General features: G+C 45.9%; 1 protein-coding gene across 2 annotated transcripts; it reads right to left on the minus strand.

Moving 5' to 3' along the window:
- Positions 1-7,885: 7,885 nt before the first annotated feature.
- LOC120645884 lies at positions 7,886-13,356 on the minus strand. 2 transcript variants are annotated; one of them, XM_039922605.1, is made up of 9 exons: positions 12,814-13,356; positions 12,366-12,608; positions 11,545-11,885; positions 11,208-11,457; positions 10,953-11,118; positions 10,537-10,639; positions 10,215-10,343; positions 8,495-8,710; positions 7,886-8,337 (listed from the first exon to the last, which is right to left on the minus strand). In XM_039922605.1, the coding sequence occupies exons 2-9, from the start codon at positions 12,571-12,573 to the stop codon at positions 8,059-8,061; spliced, it is 1,692 nt and encodes a 563-aa protein (XP_039778539.1). In that variant the 5' UTR covers positions 12,574-12,608; positions 12,814-13,356; the 3' UTR covers positions 7,886-8,058. The 2 variants fall into 2 exon arrangements, with proteins under 2 accessions (XP_039778539.1, XP_039778547.1); XM_039922613.1 differs by lacking the exon at positions 12,366-12,608 and having other exon boundaries at positions 12,814-13,353.
- Between the last annotated feature and the right edge of the window lie 4,642 nt (positions 13,357-17,998).

Here is a 17,998-nt window from a genome sequence, read left to right on the forward strand (position 1 = left end):
TATAATAGAATAATTACATTTATTATATAAAATCGCTTTGTTCGTTGCATCCAGCCAACAGTATTTTTCTCTCACACCAAACCAGTACCAGCCAGCAGCCAGCAGCCAGCCAGCAGTACTTTTCTCTCACAACAAATTAGCACCAGCCACAGCACAGCGAACAGAGTGAGTACCATTAGATTTTTTATTAGTTATATTTTCATAGTACATCAATTTGGTATTATAAATCTTTATATTTCTCTCTATAATCTTGGTCAAACTTGAGATTGTTTTGACTCTCCAATATTCTTGGGATATCTCATAATTTGGAACGGAGGGAGTATGTTGTAGTGATCTGAGGTAGCAACACTAATGACATATGAAGATCCGACTATCTCCAAGAAGAATCAACATTTAAAACGCCATGGAGCTACCATGATGATGAAGAAGATGCACATGATCAATAGTAGTAGCTTTTTGATAATATAAATGAATCTGCATTATTCTTTTGAGATCATTACATTAAGTTGATACGACAGTTTTGAAAAAAAATCCGGCTCTACCTCTGCATATCACCGACCCAAAATGAAATATATACTATCTATTATATTAATTAATTAAAGAGTGTTAAAAGAAACTGTCATGTTCTTCGAAAGATTCTACAAATTCTCACGTTAATCTAAAATAGAGAGAAATTTACATTATTGGATTTTATAAAGATCTAGCGATCTAAACTAACCCATAGAGTTCATATCAAATACAATTAATAATTAAAAAGTTCTTACCGAATACAATTAGTAACTGGCTAAATTTAGAATTTGAAAATAAAAAAATAGGACTTCATCAAAGAGTACATGAAAAATACGATTAGAATACCTAAATTCAAAATAAAAAAGAAAAAATAGATAGTGATAAAACAGTACATATTGAATATGATTAGTTAACGGTCTAGATTAACTCAAGAGTCTATATCAAATACGATTAATAAATAGCTAAGCTCAGAACTAAAAAATAAAAAATAGAATATGGTCAAAAAGTCCATACCAAGAAAAATTAGTAAATAGATAAATTTAGAATTAGAAAATAAGGAAATTCAAGAGTCCATATCAAATACAATTAATAAATAGCTAAGTTTGGAATAAAAAATTAAGAAAGTTAGAATATGACAAAAAAAAGTCCATGCCAAATACGATTAGTAAATAGATAAATTTATCTGTGTTTAATAAAAACTCCATAAAAGTAAAGGTTAGACAACACTTAATTGTTGCAAAGAATAATTAGATGATAGGGGAAGCATAACCGGTAGACTCAGTCGTAACCTCGGCAGAGTATGACAAGAAATCAATTAAGAGTGGACTGAATGCATTATGCCATTCTTTAATAAAACAATAAATTTATAATATATATTTTAGAAGTTGTAGTCTTACAAAAAGGCGCCTCTAAAGAGGAGCCTATTACAAACTAGGTCCAAGTGGCTAGACACATGGAAACACCTCCACACATCACAGAAGCGCGACCTCACAAGAATCCACGTGCAAGCTGCAAAACACCATCATCACTGCCATGAAGCTCGTCAGCGAAAGCCACCAGAGGCACGGGCATCCAAAAGGGCCCATAATGATGCTTGGAGCAAGTGCGGAGCAGCCTGCTAGGAGTCTGGGAGAGGAACAAGATCCCATTGTTGAAGAACAACACCTCCAATCCAGTGATGCAAATGAAAGTGGCGCCAGCGAGTAGAAAAGTGGACTCCTCAAATTCGGGGAAGGCTTGCAACACAACAAAGGCTCCAGGGGGTTCTAGAGAGATAAAAGCTCAAAGCTGCTTCAATACAAAAGGTGGCGGGAAACAGCTGAAGAAAACTAGAATCACAATGAAAATCAGCAAGCAAAGACCGCACAAATTCACTCTTGCGAAGAACACAAGCAAATCCGCTGCACAAGTAAGCAGATCTAACATGACTCTAACCAAAATTTAAACTTAAACAAGCAGATTCAAGTAGAAACCTTGAAGCAAGAGAAAGGAGGGTAAAAAGAGGAAGGAGGAAGGGGAGAATCCAAACCACATGACGGAGAAAATGGCGAAAGGGGAGAGATTTGGTCGGGCGGAGCAAAAGGAAGAAAAAGAGGGAGGGAAGGAGCCTTTATTCGGGTTTGACCTGCAGCTACCATAATGGAGACGGCGATGAGGACGGCGAGGGCACCAGCAATAGCTGCAACAGCAGGGAGTAGCGGCGCGGCCGCCGAGCATCCATCTGAGCACAACAGGTCATAGATAATATACCATAATATACAGAGCAGAAGGGGACTGGCTCGCCTCCCTCTCACCATCGGCGAGACACCAAAGGAGAAGAGGAAGGGCCGGAAGTGATGGGATCTCGATGAGCTACAGTAGAAGGGTATCGAAGAACATAAGAATGGGAGAAGCTTCGCGCACAAGGGTTGCAAGCCTGCACTATGCTATTTTGATAGGCATTGCATAAGGCATTATTATCTGCAAATGGATGGTGGTTTAATTATGAGAAAAATTTGGAATCCTACAATATCTATGTTTTTTATGAAAATATTTATAAATATCTCAATCTATATGAAGTAACCAATTGATCTATGAGAAAATATTTTGGTTGATTAGATCTTGAAATTAGAAACATATGAACTACAAATAGATCTATTGATCGAGCGAAGTTAGACTATACAACATTTGATAAAACTTGAGCATGCGGATGAGATCTTCATTGAGTACAACAAATAAATACAAATAAGTTTTAAATATTAAGAGGGTTTAGAAATTACCACGTAGTTGAAAAAAAATAAAATAATAAATAGCGCTAATGTTTATGATGATTTAATGGCCTTGATTATCCTGTGAGGTTACCCTAGCCTTAATTTACCTTAATCTCTAACCTTGATTTACCTTAGTAATATAACTTTAATGGCCTAGGAATTTGCTTGCTCTTGAAACAACGAAATAAAATTTACTTTTCAAATTAAAAAAATACCAAATGTTAGTAGAGAAACTAGATACCCGCGCTATTTGCGCGGGCCACCTTGCTGGTTTCTTTACATTCCACCGAGAAAACTCCTAATCCCTTGTGTGCCATCTTTGTAGTGTTTAACCAATAGCATAGCATGTGAGGAATTTATGATTCATTGTTACGGTGTATGCCAATTCAAAATTTATTACCCTACTAATTAAGGAGTCTGTAATCGTAACGTAAGCACATGAGCTTTTGCGTGCTTAAAGATACTCCACCTAAGGATGCGCATCTTGAGTACTCGTGCATCTTTTCACCGGATAACCTGCATGGATCTGGGAGAGTTTCATACGTTTCTGGAAGCTAGCGAGAAGACACAAAGATGATCGATCGGAGTCTCGTTGGACTCCATGACGCAAAAACCAAGCCATCTTTTCGGCGGTTTTGTCAAATTAATGTTGTTCATCACTATGAGGGAAATCTTAAACATTTGCGTTGCTACCTATCAAGTCAGTTTTGCTGCATGTTCTTTCTGTTTCTTTTTTTTTCCTTTTTCTTTTACTTTTTGAACAGAAACTGGCAAGGACGTTTTCTGTTTCTGGCTTTCTCTCACCTAATTTGTCATACCTGTTGAGCTTGATTAACGGCGCATAAATTGAGATCATGAGATGGAATGGTTTTGATCATGACACGGCGTACTCGAATTTTGTAGATTTGCCAAGTAAGCTTCATCTGAATGCGATTTACGCTTTAGGGAAAGCTCCAAGTGATGGATACTATGTTGTCCACCAAAAGAAATTTGAGAAAAGGTGGAATTTTTTTTACCGCCTGGGGAAATGGAAATTTGATACATGGACTAAGCTAATAATATGAACTCCTTTAGCAATAATGCATTATTAGCACTACATTTTTTAGTACTCTTTTTTGACAAAAAAAGGCGCATACTATCATCTTAAATGGTCACTGAAATACACACACACGCATGGGTGGCATTTTCTTAATCTAGGCTATTGTGAGTGCAACTTTTTCTACTTTCAGCAGCATTAATGCCAACCTTGCTGTATGCATTCACAAGTAGTATACCACATACTCCCCTACCAAACCTTTCTCTTGAAGTTATTGTATCTTTGCATATATACAGGATCTAAGTTGAGGCAGAGGATTGCCACTTTAAAAATAGATTGTGATGATGCATAAATGCATACACAACCAAGGTCCAAACTCTCTTGTACCCTTGCTTGGTTCAGGCTGGTCCAATGGGCCCGCCGTAGTTCGGCTCAAAAAAAAAAAAGGGTCCTTAAGTGCGCACTGCGCAAGATGGTGGGCTCAGATATCCACAATTGCTGCTGCAGCTTATGGACACTGACACTGGAAAGCAAGAAGGAATTAGTGGGCATGAACAGGTCACCATCACACAGATTTCTGAATCCCAAATCTCTTCGTTCCTAAAATGATCTGTCGATTTGATTTGCATGGTAGAAAAAGGGCATTCAAGAACTTGCAATTCCTGCCTGCCGGCCTGTAAGCAAGCTGTGACAGTGATGGTGATTTGCCGGTGCGTGTCTGCTTAATTCAGAGGTCCGTCAGAATGAAATAAACAGTGCAGGCCTGCAGGGGGGGTCAAGTGGTGGACGCTGACGTCTGCCTCCTTATCAGTTGGTTGTTTGGTTGTGATCATCACGATTTTTCCGGAGCAATTTTCTCCTGCTTTTGGATGGTCTGATGATACACGGAAAAGGGGCATATATATGAGAGCGGTTTTCAGCTGTAAAGAGAAAACACAAAAGCCACCTTTTCTTCTTCTTCTTCATTCCTCCCTAGCCTTTTCTTTTCATTTTTTTTTTTGCCGTCATATTTAATTTTTATTTTCTTTTTCCTGATTTCTACATCTTTTGTTGTGTGCGTGTCATGAGAACGGAATATACAGACTGACTGATGGTCAGATATGGGATGAAGATGTTCACTGCAGGTCGTCAGTTTTCAGAGTTGAGGTTGGAACTAGAAATGACCCATATGCATTTTGCTGAGCATGGGTTTTGTCCATGGTGACACTGAAACTGTTGCTAGTTTGCATGATTCGTCAGCACTCAGCAGCATGCATCGCATTATAAATGAATTTCGTGCTCGAAGGAGTTGACTTGGGAAACAATGGTGCCTCTCTGATTCTCTGAATGACATGACCCATATGCATCACGAGAAAGATGAGCATTGTTACACACCTAACAGAGTGCCCCAAAACCTCCTAGCCATCAGTCCATCACCAACTCGCATCCTCGTTGCCATCTGACGTCAGTTTCTCCTTTAGTTTCCTTGAGAGAGAAAAAGGGAGTTCATACAATAATATTCCCATGAATTCAGAACAGTGTAAGAGATAAGGGAATTTGGGTTTCATGATGAATTGCTAGGGTACTATAGAACCTCTAGGGCATCATCAGAATTCAGATAAGGATGGCATCCAAATGGTAATGGCCAGAATATACTTCTGATACCTAAAATTGCCATTCAGACCATGCAGGAGTGCATATTTACTGCTGCAGAGTTGCATGCATCTGCATCCACTCCACACAGTTACACCCATAACAAACCATTTCTGAATCCAGATTGCATTTCGGCATTTCCCCTCATCCAATCTGAAATTCTAAATCACCAAGTCAATGGATCTTCCGGGGTAAAGCCACCCCACCGAACCGCAAGAGCAACGGGAGCCGCAAGCGCCATTGCTCGTGCACCGAGCCCTCCCTGGAGCTGCCGCATTTGATGATGGGATCCAAAAGGAATCTCGCCACTCCCTCAAGTGGGGAGCAAGCTGAAATGCATTGAGCTCGTGTCCACTACCTGCCTCTGTGATGGGTTGCAGTCGATCACTACTACGTACGTCACATAGCAGTCCATCTTTTTCTTCAGGGAACTGTTACAGGGCCCCTTTCAGGTCAGCATCTACCTCTCACCAGCAGTGGATGGATGGATGGATGGATGGATGGATGGCTGAGCAGGAACTGGAGCATCACTCTTGGCCAGGAATTGCAAATCGAAGCACTCTAGACTTGGTGTGCCTCATTAGGGGAGAGAACCAACCAAAGGAGAGGGAAACCAGTACCACCTCCAGGATGACTTGGAAAAGGCTCAATAAAGATGATCAATACACCACAACTCTGAGTGCTTGGGCACATGCTACAGCACTCCTTTATCCATGTAGAAATGACCCACTTGGCATTAGTTTGGCATGTATGACATAGGCCTGGTTCACTGGATTTCTTCCAAAAGATTATTTCAGGACCCGACCGGTGGTCATGCATACCATTCTATCCTCTGCCTAGAGACATGGAGTTGTAGCTCACCATCTTCTGTGACCGCGGTGAGTGGAGATCATAACCATCAAGTCTTCAAGAAATCAAACGGTTGACAAGAAGAGACGGCGACTGAACGACCTGCATGACAAATTACAGTCTGACCAAGCTTAGTTACCCTGGCCTGCAGTTAATCGCACGGTGATCGGGTAAAACACACACGTAGCTTCAGAAGCCAATCGGCCGGCGGCCTAGTCTTCCTTGCTTGTCAATATAAGCTTCAGCAGGCAGACGTGTTGCCACTGGATGCTCCCGTATTCCCGTAACGCATGCCAACAGCCAAACTCCGCCAAATAAGCCACCCGTGCACAAACGACGATCAATCTCGGTCTCTGCTGAAAACTAACCGGCGCAACTCCGGTCAATATATCATGCTCTGATGAAAGCTAACCGGCTGTCAGATTGAGGTCTATCTTAAAGAATCTCGTGAATACATCACCTATCTAATCTAGCATTTAACTTATCACTTTAATCACAAAAGCCGAACAAAAGAAATAACCTAATTCAGCTATCCATTCTACCATGAACTGAATCTTACTATTACTAATTGGAGGCTTATTTGAAGCCTTAACGTGAAACCACCTAGGACCCTACATGAACACTCTAAAAAAGTAAAGAAATCATAGAAATTCTTACAAAAATCAGAAACACCTGGTCATCAATCCGACAACTCTTAATCATAATAGTCACTGGATCTATTAAATTTGCTAATAAATTATCCACCGTTACCATTATGAAAATAGACTAAAGTAACCCCCTAAATATGTATCTATATTACCCACATCTACTATTATAAAAAATCTAAAGTAACCCCTAATCTTCATGTATATTACCCACCTATGACATTATAAAAATAATGCAAATAACCTCTAAAGTTGCATATAAATTATTCAATTATATCATTATTAAAAGTTAAAGTAACCCTAAATCTGAATCTAAATCATATAATTATAACAAAATATTAAAGTACACCAATATAAAATTCTAAATTATTATTTCTATTATTCATAATATATTATCTATGTTATTTTCTATATGAAAACACTACTCACGATATGTCTCACCATGACCATTTATTCATGTACGATAGAAGAGATAAGAATACCAATCACACACAAACAGTTCAATTAAATATATATCAAACATGTGATGCAAAATGAAATGTATTGCAAGATAATGATAAATAAATATATATATATATATATATATTAGAGTATGTGTTAAAATATTTAATAAATAAAAGAGGGCGTGATATAGATAATTACAATTATTAGCTATAAGCTTTATTTTTATATTAATTCTACTTAGCTCGTGTGGGAGCATGCGGGTTGATAGGCTAGTCAAACCAAACAACAATTCGGCCGCTTCAATTACCGACTGGGCCTAAGCTCATATCATAGATGCCGAAGTTTGCTGTCAACGACTAGTATAAAAATTCAGTAATTGGATCTCTCGTGTACCACTCATCAATTATGAGTGGCACTGAAAAATAGAGTAAGTGCATCCTCTTTTCGCGATAAGTTGGACCAAGAGAAGTGATAATATATCTAGCTTTCAGTGGACACCAGATCAAAAGACATGGACCTGATTTGATATAACAACGTACTGCTCGCCTACTTAGTCCTGAAGGTTCATGCTAAAGATGTCTTCTCAGATTCTCAGAAGGTACATATACATCCATGCTACTGCTGGAAACAAGCAAACTAAGGCCAGAGAATCTCTCTACAAGAGAATCGACGGGGCAAGCAACCTCTGAATCGCTTACCAAAACCGGTCCTTGTTCACCGATAAATAGCCGGACATTACCTTTCCTCCTGTGTTTCTCATTCCATCAATGAGGTAGCACCAAGTTGATCCCAGGGCTCCGATAAAGAAATCTGCTTCAGTAGCCATCATGAAATTGACAAGGGGGTAATTTGTGCTAGTCTCACGGCCCAAACTGGCCTCATACTGTGCCATGGTTATATTGCCACCTTGGCGTGCCACATTTGTGAAGTAGAAATTCCAATCAGGGTAAAATTTAGTTTTTTCAACAACTTCCTGCATACAGAATTTTAGAGAAGTTGGATTTCATCATCATTCCTCTAAAAAGATACTTACTCATGCTATGCCGACACTGCGAAAACCTTCTTTTTTTTTAGAAACCCACTGCAGAAACTTAACAGATGATTTACTCTGGATGAGCTAATCGACTTGCCTGCATTTCAGTAGAAAGCCATATGTTCTTTAGACTTGGAAACCTTCTGCGGAGGTTGCCGGCCAGCTCCATGTATTCCTCAAAGCCAAACACTGACATTTCACAAGCTTTGTCTCCCATTCTTACATGCATGCTGACAAAAGGACGAGGTATATATGGTTTGTGGTCTGACCACACAAGCCGCTCGATGTCAGATTTGGTTCTAGTAGTGCCAACCTGTAATGTGTAAATCTTTCAGTTTTTTTTCAAAAAATAATGATGCCATTAAGACTGATGTTACTGTCGGGTACCATGATTAGGGGCACCCTAATCAGGGGACTAAAATCGCTCTAAAAATGCAAACATATGCTGGACAACCGGGCCCACGAAGGCCTACAGCCTCCTTCCAATCTGGAAGAAAGGAATGAACTCAAAGAAGCCCAACACGCTGCCCGTACGCAGTGCGGCCCATCCGCACCCCACCGGACCCGCGGGGTGATCTCCGCCACGCTCGAGGACTCCCCACCGAAGCCCTCGACCGCGCCCCGCGCCTCCGCCTCGATCGAGGGTAGCAAGACTACCCTCGGAGGGGCGAATCATCTCCGCCTCGCTCGAGGGTAGCGAGCCTATCCTTGGAGGGGCGAATCATCTCCGCCTCGCTCGAGGCCACCCCTCGACGGAAAAGACAAACGGCCGTTCTGCTCACCCGCCCGTCGTACGGAGGCATTAAATGCCAACCACTCCTCCACAGCGCCCGGGCCAGACGGCGCCAGGCCGCCATTCCCCATAGTGGCTGTGACCGGAGTCTCGTCCGCCAACTCCGGTCACTGTCCCGCCATCCCGGACGCTGTGACGACACTGTGGGAACCTGCGACGCAGTGCAAGACGTGCTCGGCACTGCTCCAGCTACTATACTGCAAACTCCCCATACCTCCTTCGTACTTTCCCTTCCGCGGAGCCCTCGAACGGCATGGGCACGACCCTCGGAAGAGGCTCCGGCCTTGACCAGGACAAGACCCTGGCCTGTAGGACCCTCGGAACGTCGCCACGCCACGGCTGGAGGACGGTACCCCCACAGCAACGACCACGCCGCCCGCTGGAGCTGACAGGACGCCGGCGCGATCTCCGCAAGACCAAGGACGATGCCCAGAACGACTGACACATCCGGCGCCATACCCCACAGTGTACTTCCCACAGTGCTCGACCACTGCACCCCCGTGATTCGGGGAGAAGACGACGACTTCCACGATCCCCTGTGCATGTACACCGTCCCTCCTTGTGTCTATAAAAGGAGGAGTCGGGCTTTCCCTTAAGGGGGGTCGGCCCATTCGGTAGAACACAACGCTTAGCACTACTCACAGAACACATACGCTCTTTTGAGCCCCGATATTGGCACTCGCCTCAATCAACTCCCCCTTTAGCAGAGACTTGGGAGCTTCCCTCCCTCTCTCGCCTCGCTTGTACCCTCTACTACAGGCACCCCCGGTGCAAGACAGTACAGTGCTCTCGCACACCCCTTTGCTGGATGTACGGCCCCACGTCCGGAACCAGGATAAACCCGTGCGTTACTGTGTTGCCTTTTGCATCAATATCTGGGACGAGGAACACGCAGCATCATCGCTGGTTGGGTCCGGACCGCCGGGTCAGGACACCGACAGTTACCATATCTGAATGTTTATTCACACAAATCTTTGTGCACTACAATGACTGATCAAGAAACCAGTTTTCAAATTGTTCAAACCTTTGGTGAGTCATTCTGAATACTTTCGAGAACCAACTTTGCTGCTTCCAAACCAAATGCAGAGTGCCTAGCCACATTCAGTAGTCCACACATGTATTTTGTTGGGAACCTCATTAGGTACCTTGTGGCCTGGATGGAAGGTTATAGAGAAGTTGAGATCCAAACAACATAAGTATAACTAGGATCTTGAGGGTATTGATTGATTAACATCTATGAAGACGCATGTAAGTTTGCCTTCACTTAGTTTAACATTTTTTTTTTGAAAATTCATGAACAAGTGTTTTGCGTATCACATAACTTATTAATGAGTGCGCAAACGGACCTGGGCAATCCACCATCTTCTATCCATTTTACGATGACTTGCGATCAGACTCCCATTTATCTCTGTTGTCGGTTGCAAATATTTCCATGGCTCCCCCCACATTCTACAGTAAAAGAAATGTTACAATAATGCATTCCTACAGAAATAGTAGCAGGCAAGGATAAATAATAAGGCAAAATTAGTAGCTCTAGTTATCTGTGGGATAACTAGCAAACATGTGGAGTCTGAAAAGCGTAAGATGTGAATAAATGCAGAAAAAAACTCATACTGCTAACTAGCAAACATGTGGAGTCTGAAAAAGCGTAAGATGTGAATAAATGCAGAAAAGAACTCATACTGCTAACCTTGCACATTTTGGGGGTATGCCACAGACTGCACTTCAGAAAGAAAAAAGATACATCAAACTGAAATTCTACCTAGGTATGCGTCCAACCCATATTTGCTTGGAGGTATAGTTCTCCTTCACTTTTACAGATCCCTCGGCCCAAGAGGCTTTTCTTTGCATGAGCTCAAAAGCCCGCTTGCGGCAGTCTGAAGATGTCTCAACAAAGAAGTAACAAGACCAACTAGATCTTGAAGCACCTAAAAGATAAAAACGAAATTTAGTGTAACAACAAGTAGCATTGCGCTTGGTCTTAAATCAGGATCCACAAGACAGACAGGACTATTACCATGGCAACCATTGTGATCAGCTCGGTTATAGTAGTTTGTAACCAGAATCCTTTTCTCTTTTATGGCAATAGCAAGAAGTCCTGCCATTCCAGCGAGTTGTGCACCAATACCGAATCCAGGTAACCTCTCCCAATCTGCAACAAGAAACCGCAAGCTTGGATCGCTGCAGTTTGGAGGATGCTGATGAATCCATATATCTCTCTGCACTCGTCTGGTCAATGGATAGTTTTCTTCATCAGATCCTACAATCTTTATTTTGTAAGTTTGTGAGTGTAAGTTAGAGTTTGTGAGTGCAATATCAACAGAGCAGTAACATGTTGAGGTAAGTTTGCATACCCAAGGAGGGTATTTTCGATACTGATTTGCATTTTCTGAGTATTTCTGGTTCAAAAGTTGAAGCCCAAGTGACCCTTTCCATAATGTCCAATGAGGAAATGTGCTATTATCCCCGTAGCTGTCAAATCGTTTATTTCTTTCTACATTAAGCTTGCAGTCATCCAGATGAGGCGGCCACGGCACGTCTGGACTTTTCACAACTTCATCACTGGTGGTGTTGAGCATAGAGCTCCAAGCGTTGTACAGTTGCAATATTCTAGCTTCAGTGGCGTGATCGTTTCTCTTTCGTTCTTCTATCTTCTCCTGTGCAGAAGCCGACTCACCAGTTGCTGCAACCCCATCTGCTCCAAAGAACAATAATTACAGGTTTACAGGCATGGACACAGCAAACCAAAGGAGAACCTGAACTATCCAATGATACAAGTTGCAGATGTATGAAACTGCCAAGGAAGTGCAGTGCATTTTTTTAGAGCAAGGAAGTGCAGTGCATTGAGAATTATACAGCAAGCATGAGTTTCAGATGGGACTATTAATCTAGTACGTATGGTCAATGGACCCACGGTTGTTTTCTTCAGTAGAATATAAGCTGAGTAAGCGAGTAGCAGACACATATAATACAGTTGTTGGTAGCTTCTGAAGAACATAAATGATGCAGTGCATGCAGCCATTTCATTGGATTAATCACTAGAGCAGTAAAAGTTCCATTCTGTTAGGATTGATCAAATAGGAAAAGATTCGTTTCAAAAAAAAAAATCAAATAGGAAAAGATGGTTTCTTTAGAAGCAACGATCATTAGACCTGCAACAGGATAGAGCAATTACCATGTTCGGTCAATGTAAAATTCCAGAGTATTGCGCGCCGCAGCGGTGGATAGACAGAACGGCTGTGCGGGACTCGTAGTGGAGGTACAGCAACACCGAACAGATACATAATGCAGACACCGCAGAGGAAGCCCGTGGCCCAGATTTTACAAGGGGCAGAGCTCCCAGCCTGCATAGCCTTCCTTGATAGCACCCTCATCAGAGTCATGCAAGTATCAAACCGAGCTGCTCTGACTCAGTGAGCTGAGTGCATCGAGACAAGGCAACCCAGATTCAGTTGAGGATTTCCTTTTTCTTCAGTGGTTTGAAAAGAGCAGGGGTTTTAAAGAACATGAATCCTACAGTCAGCCTAATGGTCTCCACAAACACAAACATGCACTCTAAAGTCTAAACCAGTCCATGGATTCAAGAGCTTGGGCTCAAAGATGAAGAAAGAAGAAGCACGTACCGATTGCCGAGCTTTCTGAGCTGCCGATTCTCCTCAATTTTTCGTCGGGCCCTCCAACCGAAAGAAGGCGGGATCGAGGACAAAGGACCTTCTGCGAATCAACTCAGCGATAACTCAGGAAAGATGAGAGTGAAGAGCTGTTGTTTTCTGCCTAGGCCCCCCTACTGCTTGCGTGCCTCTCTCAGCACTAGCAGAGCAGTGAAACTGAAACCCCTACAGATATGGGCGAGTAAGATGAAAGGGAGTGTGGAAAAGGCCCGAGCCCTTCGCGTTCCGTTAAGCTTTTTCTAAAATTGAATATGCAAGCCGGGTGAGGAATCTCCTCCGATCTCCATAGCGAAATCTTGGATTAATGATTTGGGTTGGGCTTCGGGATGGGTGAAGGGGAAAGTCAACAGGCAAATCGCCGCAGTAAAAAGAATCTGTCCTTCAATGGGAGTATGAGAGGACTGGGTTGGGTCAACGTTTTAGCAATTCAAAGGCACGGGATAGTGTCTAGTTGTATAGTAGTAGAAGGCACGATTTGAATCAATTCTCTGGTTGTATAGTTGTAGAACACGCAAGATTTTAATCAATTCTCTAGTTGTGTAGTTGTAGAACCATATTGAAGGAACTCGGCCTTAACCATTGGACGCCTAGAAATGCTACTATACAAGTGGAGTAGGAGGATTCAACGACTAGTGGTAGAAAGCAACCAGCAAATTTGAGTGCCATTGAAGTGATTAGATAGCGTTGTTTCGGCGACATCAATGAAGTAGCCGTTTTCGGAAAGGGAAGTCGCGTTTGTGCCACAGTGCCACTTGAGAGAGCCGAAGAAATCGTTGGCTGGTGATGTGCCTGGCAGCTGGGCCCCCACTCTGCTGCCTTTGTTGCTGCAAAAGTGCAAAGAGTAGAACCGAAGAGGCGAAAGGTGCGGGACCCAGCAAAGCGAAAGCGCGAGGGGCTTGACAAGTGGCGCGCACGACGCCACGTGGGGAACCGAAGCGAAGCGAAGCGGGCCCCGCGCGGTGCACGGGAGGTTTGCTGAGCAGCGGTGCGGGTGCGGGTGCGGGTGCGGCCACGGCTTGCTGGCGTGGTAAGGTGACGTGACGCCCAAAAACCGCCTCCGCGTCTCCGGGCAAAGGCCAGAGAGCAACGGCTGGACGTTGGATCATCCTCATCCATGCCCGCCGGGAGCTTCGATTCCTGCCTGGTCTAGAACTCTTTGTCGCTGTGGCAATGACAGGTCTTTTAATCATGACAGGTCGTGGTGACACATGAGGTTCATGGAAGCCGTTCGTCTCGCTACGTCCATGATGGGGTTCTACAAATCAGGCCGGAGCTGGGACGTGTGGGCGAAGCAAAGTGTAGCAGGTGAAAGCGTTTTCCTTCTTCGTCTATTTTTTTTTCGTTGCCCGACTGAGAGTGAGCGGCAGGATATTTTCTCTGCACGAAAAAAAAAACAAATCCAGTGGGATGGAGCCATGGTGGGCTCGCAAAGAAGGTGTGATCCGTTGGGCTCGCTCCTTGTGCGACTGAAGAAAGCAGGCAGGCAGGCAAGACACCACGCCAGCCCATCAACAATCATTTTCTGGGCTCTAGTTGTTACAAAACGGGGCGGGGTCAGCGGCCCTCCATGGCCCCATATTTGGGCAGGCCATCGCGCAGTTGGGCTAAATTGGTACGTCCGTCACTGACTGAATACGGGCCTGACATCCCCAGGCTGAACTGGGCTTCAGGTTGCTCGTTCGTCTCGGCCCTGTTTGGTTTGTAGTAGTACTAGTAGTACAAAAATTTTGACCAATAATTAGAGTACTAAATAAAGTCAATTTACAAAAGTAACTCCATAACCTTGCTCTACTTTGTGAGACAAACCTAATGAGGCATTTGACCGCACGATTCGAGAATGGTACTGTAGCATCACTGTAACCAATCATCGATTAATTACTATCATTAGATTCGTCGTGAAAAATTACACTCATCCGTGAAAAATTTTTGCAAATAAACTTCGTTTAGTACTCCATGCATTAAAGATTTTTTTTTCGAGAATCGTGTGCTAAGTAGTAGTAGGGAGAAACAAACAGGGCCCTCGTCTTCACGGAGACGCACGCACGCCCGTTGTCACGGATGGGTGATGAACTGCCAGACACCACAGCCTTTCCTTTCCTTCTGCACTCCAGTGGCTTTTTTTTTCCCTTCCCTTCAAAAAGAAAAGAAAAGGCAAAGGAAATCCTCGCCGGGCCGCCCGCATTCCGCGTCCACTCCTGGCCTGGCCACCTGCAGAGCAGAGCTGCAAGGCTGCTCCACCCTGCGTGCACGGAGTGGGAGTGGGAGCTTGACCGACCGAGCAAGCAGCGCACGCCATCACGAGCCGCACAGGTGGCGCTCGTCGCCGTGCGGGCTGCCTCGCTCATCTGCCTTGCCTGCTACCCCGCATGTTACTCAGTAGTACCTCGTACTCATGGCGGATACGCACGACACTCTCCCATGACTTCAGATTTGCGGTGCCATTATTTCAACTCCTGGACTTTTCTTCAGATATACTACTGCGACATCCCTGGTAATAAATTCTGAACCGCGTACAGAGCCTAGGAATGAACCAGCTCAAAAAAAAACGAATGAAGAACAATACAGCAGTCCTGAGGTCTCCTCCAGCAGTTACAGATAGCACGAGCGACTTCGCTGGCCAGCAGCGTCTCGAGTCGCGTGCATGTGAGGAGGAGTGCGTTCTCGCCGAGCGAGAACTGTACACCTAGCTAGAGCTATTTTGCACTGTTCATTAATTAAAAAACTGGTTTAGCTGGCGACTTCGCCGTCCACTGGAGGAGGCCCAAGGAACCGGAGCCTTTGGACGATCGTCTACGAATAGATCTAGGGTTAAAGTTCAAGTTTAAAGGCTAACGCCGCATGCCCGTCTTTTGATAACCGGCCTTTTTCTTCTTCCGCATGGCATGGCGCAATTTGAATTTAATACGCTTCCCGACGGCTAACTGGAAGACGACCGAATAATGATGCTCCGCTCCTATGCTCTTCAATTTTTTTGCTTCTTGCTTGTTCTTGACAGAAGAGCTTCGTGGGTATCCGAATCATGAGGCTGTTTCATGACCTGTTCCATCCACACAATAATATAGTAGTATACATTACCATTTTCTAAACGTCTGTTTGGTTGGGTGGTGGAGTCCAACCCGAATGGAGCCAACCCCTTTTTATGATGTTTGGATGAGAGTGGGAGAGGTTGGAGCCAACCTCGAAACCGAATATGCTTGTAATATGCGGGTCGGATACATCCGCCGAAATCTAGCGGACGGAGCCAACCCCATTTTCCCCGTCCCTCACCCGTCGGTCGCCGTCTCCTTCTCGTGCCCGGCCCTCGAGCTCCACCGCCTCCACTGCCGCCGTCGCGTCGTTCCTCTCCTCGTTCTCTCTCCCCCAGCCTCGAGCGCATCGAGCGCCGCCGTCCCCGGCGCTGCGCCTCCCTCCACGGCCTGGCCTGCACGGCCGCGGGCTGGTGCGGCGGAGGTCGGCGCGGGCTCGGCGAGCAGCGCGCGGGCCGGGGCGGCGGAGGTCCGCGGCGGGCTCGGCGAGCGGTGCGCGCGGCCACGGGCGGGGGCGGCGGAGGTCCGCGGCGGGCTGGGCTAGCGGCGTGGGCGGCCGCGGGCGGGGGCGGCGGAGGTCCGCGGCGGGCTGGGCTAGCGGCGTGGGCGGCCGCGGGCGGGGGCGGCGGAGATCCGCGGCGTGCTCGGCGAGCGGCACGCGCGGCCGCGGGCGGAGGCGCGGCCTGCCCCTCCTCCGCCGAGTCGCGGGCGGTGCGGTGGGCGGAGCGCAACTGGCCGGGCGGACGAGCACGGCCATGGCGAAGGCGCGGATGGGGTAGCGTGGCCATGGCGGGTGGGGGAGCTGGAGGAGGCGACGGGCGGCAGCGAATTTGACCACGCCACCGCGGTGGTAGGCGACGGTGGCGGGGAGGTTGAGCGTGGTGGCGGCGACCTCGGCCCCGGATGGCAGCGGCTAGGTCGGCCGGTGGGCGGAAGGCTGTGCGGCTGAGGAGGATGGGGCCGACGGGCGGGCCGCGGGAGCAGGGCCGTGAGCGGATCCAGCGGCGGCGGCGAGCTCGGGCGCGGACGCGGGGGGAGGGGCGAGGTGGCCGGCGGCGGCAGGACGAGGTGGCCGGCGGCGGCGGGACGAGGCGAGTGGAGAGAGAGGAGATGGAGAGAGATGGAGAGAGATGAGACTGACATGTGGGCCCCACTAACGGAGTTAGTGTTGCCATCCAACCCGGATTCCTAATTTCTTCAACCAAACATGTGATGGGTTGACTCCGTCCCCAAAATCAGACAGACAACCAAACAATAGATGGGTCGGCTCCGTTCTCAAAATGAGGGTTGGAGCCAACCCAACCCACTGGTCCCGCAACCAAACACACGGTAACAGCTGAGCACGGCTACTGCTACAAACAGCTCGCTCAAAAAAGCGGAGAGCCTAGTGAGTTGGTACTCCTTCCAAAGCGTAAATACACATCATAGTAGGATAGGACAAACTGCACTGCATATTCGCTGTGATATATAGTATATAATATGCGACTAACCTAGCTAATAGTAAGGTAGGACTAGCTATAGCTTGTAATCTGTGACGGGAAATGAGCTAAAGCACGTACGAGTGTTACTGCTCTACATCAAACTGAATACTGCAGCGCAGGCGTATTGGAAAAGCCTGCATGCAAGAGCTGCAATGTGCAGAAAGACGCTGCAATAGAGCTCCAAGAACAAGGAGCCTTGACTCTTGATGATGCCCCCGTAAAGCCCGGTTGCTTCACCTTGATCAGAGGCCCAAAAGTTAAAGATCATATACTACAGTCAGACAGAACGCGTGTGTTTCTTCTCTGCATCCATGCTGAATTCTGAATCACGAGCTCACACTATTCACGGCCGGCCCGGCGACATGATGATGAGTCGCGATTAGACGGGAGGGCGAGATTACGCCGGCTCCGCCCGGTTTGTTCCTGCATCATATAAGTTTATAGCTGCCTGCCTGGCTGCATGCTCTTGTACGTGTGCTGCGTGCTGCAACCAATGATGGTTTCATGGCCGTGAGCTTCAAAGTTGGCTAGTCTTTTAATTTGCCTGCGGCATTAGCTAGTAGGATGGTAGGAGAGCAGCAGCAGCACGGAACGAATGAAGCACGCCCGGACCCCATGAGATGAGATGAG

The sequence above is a fragment of the Panicum virgatum genome, chromosome 1K (genome assembly GCF_016808335.1).
Source record: "Panicum virgatum strain AP13 chromosome 1K, P.virgatum_v5, whole genome shotgun sequence".
In the NCBI taxonomy this organism is placed as follows: Eukaryota; Viridiplantae; Streptophyta; class Magnoliopsida; order Poales; family Poaceae; genus Panicum; species Panicum virgatum.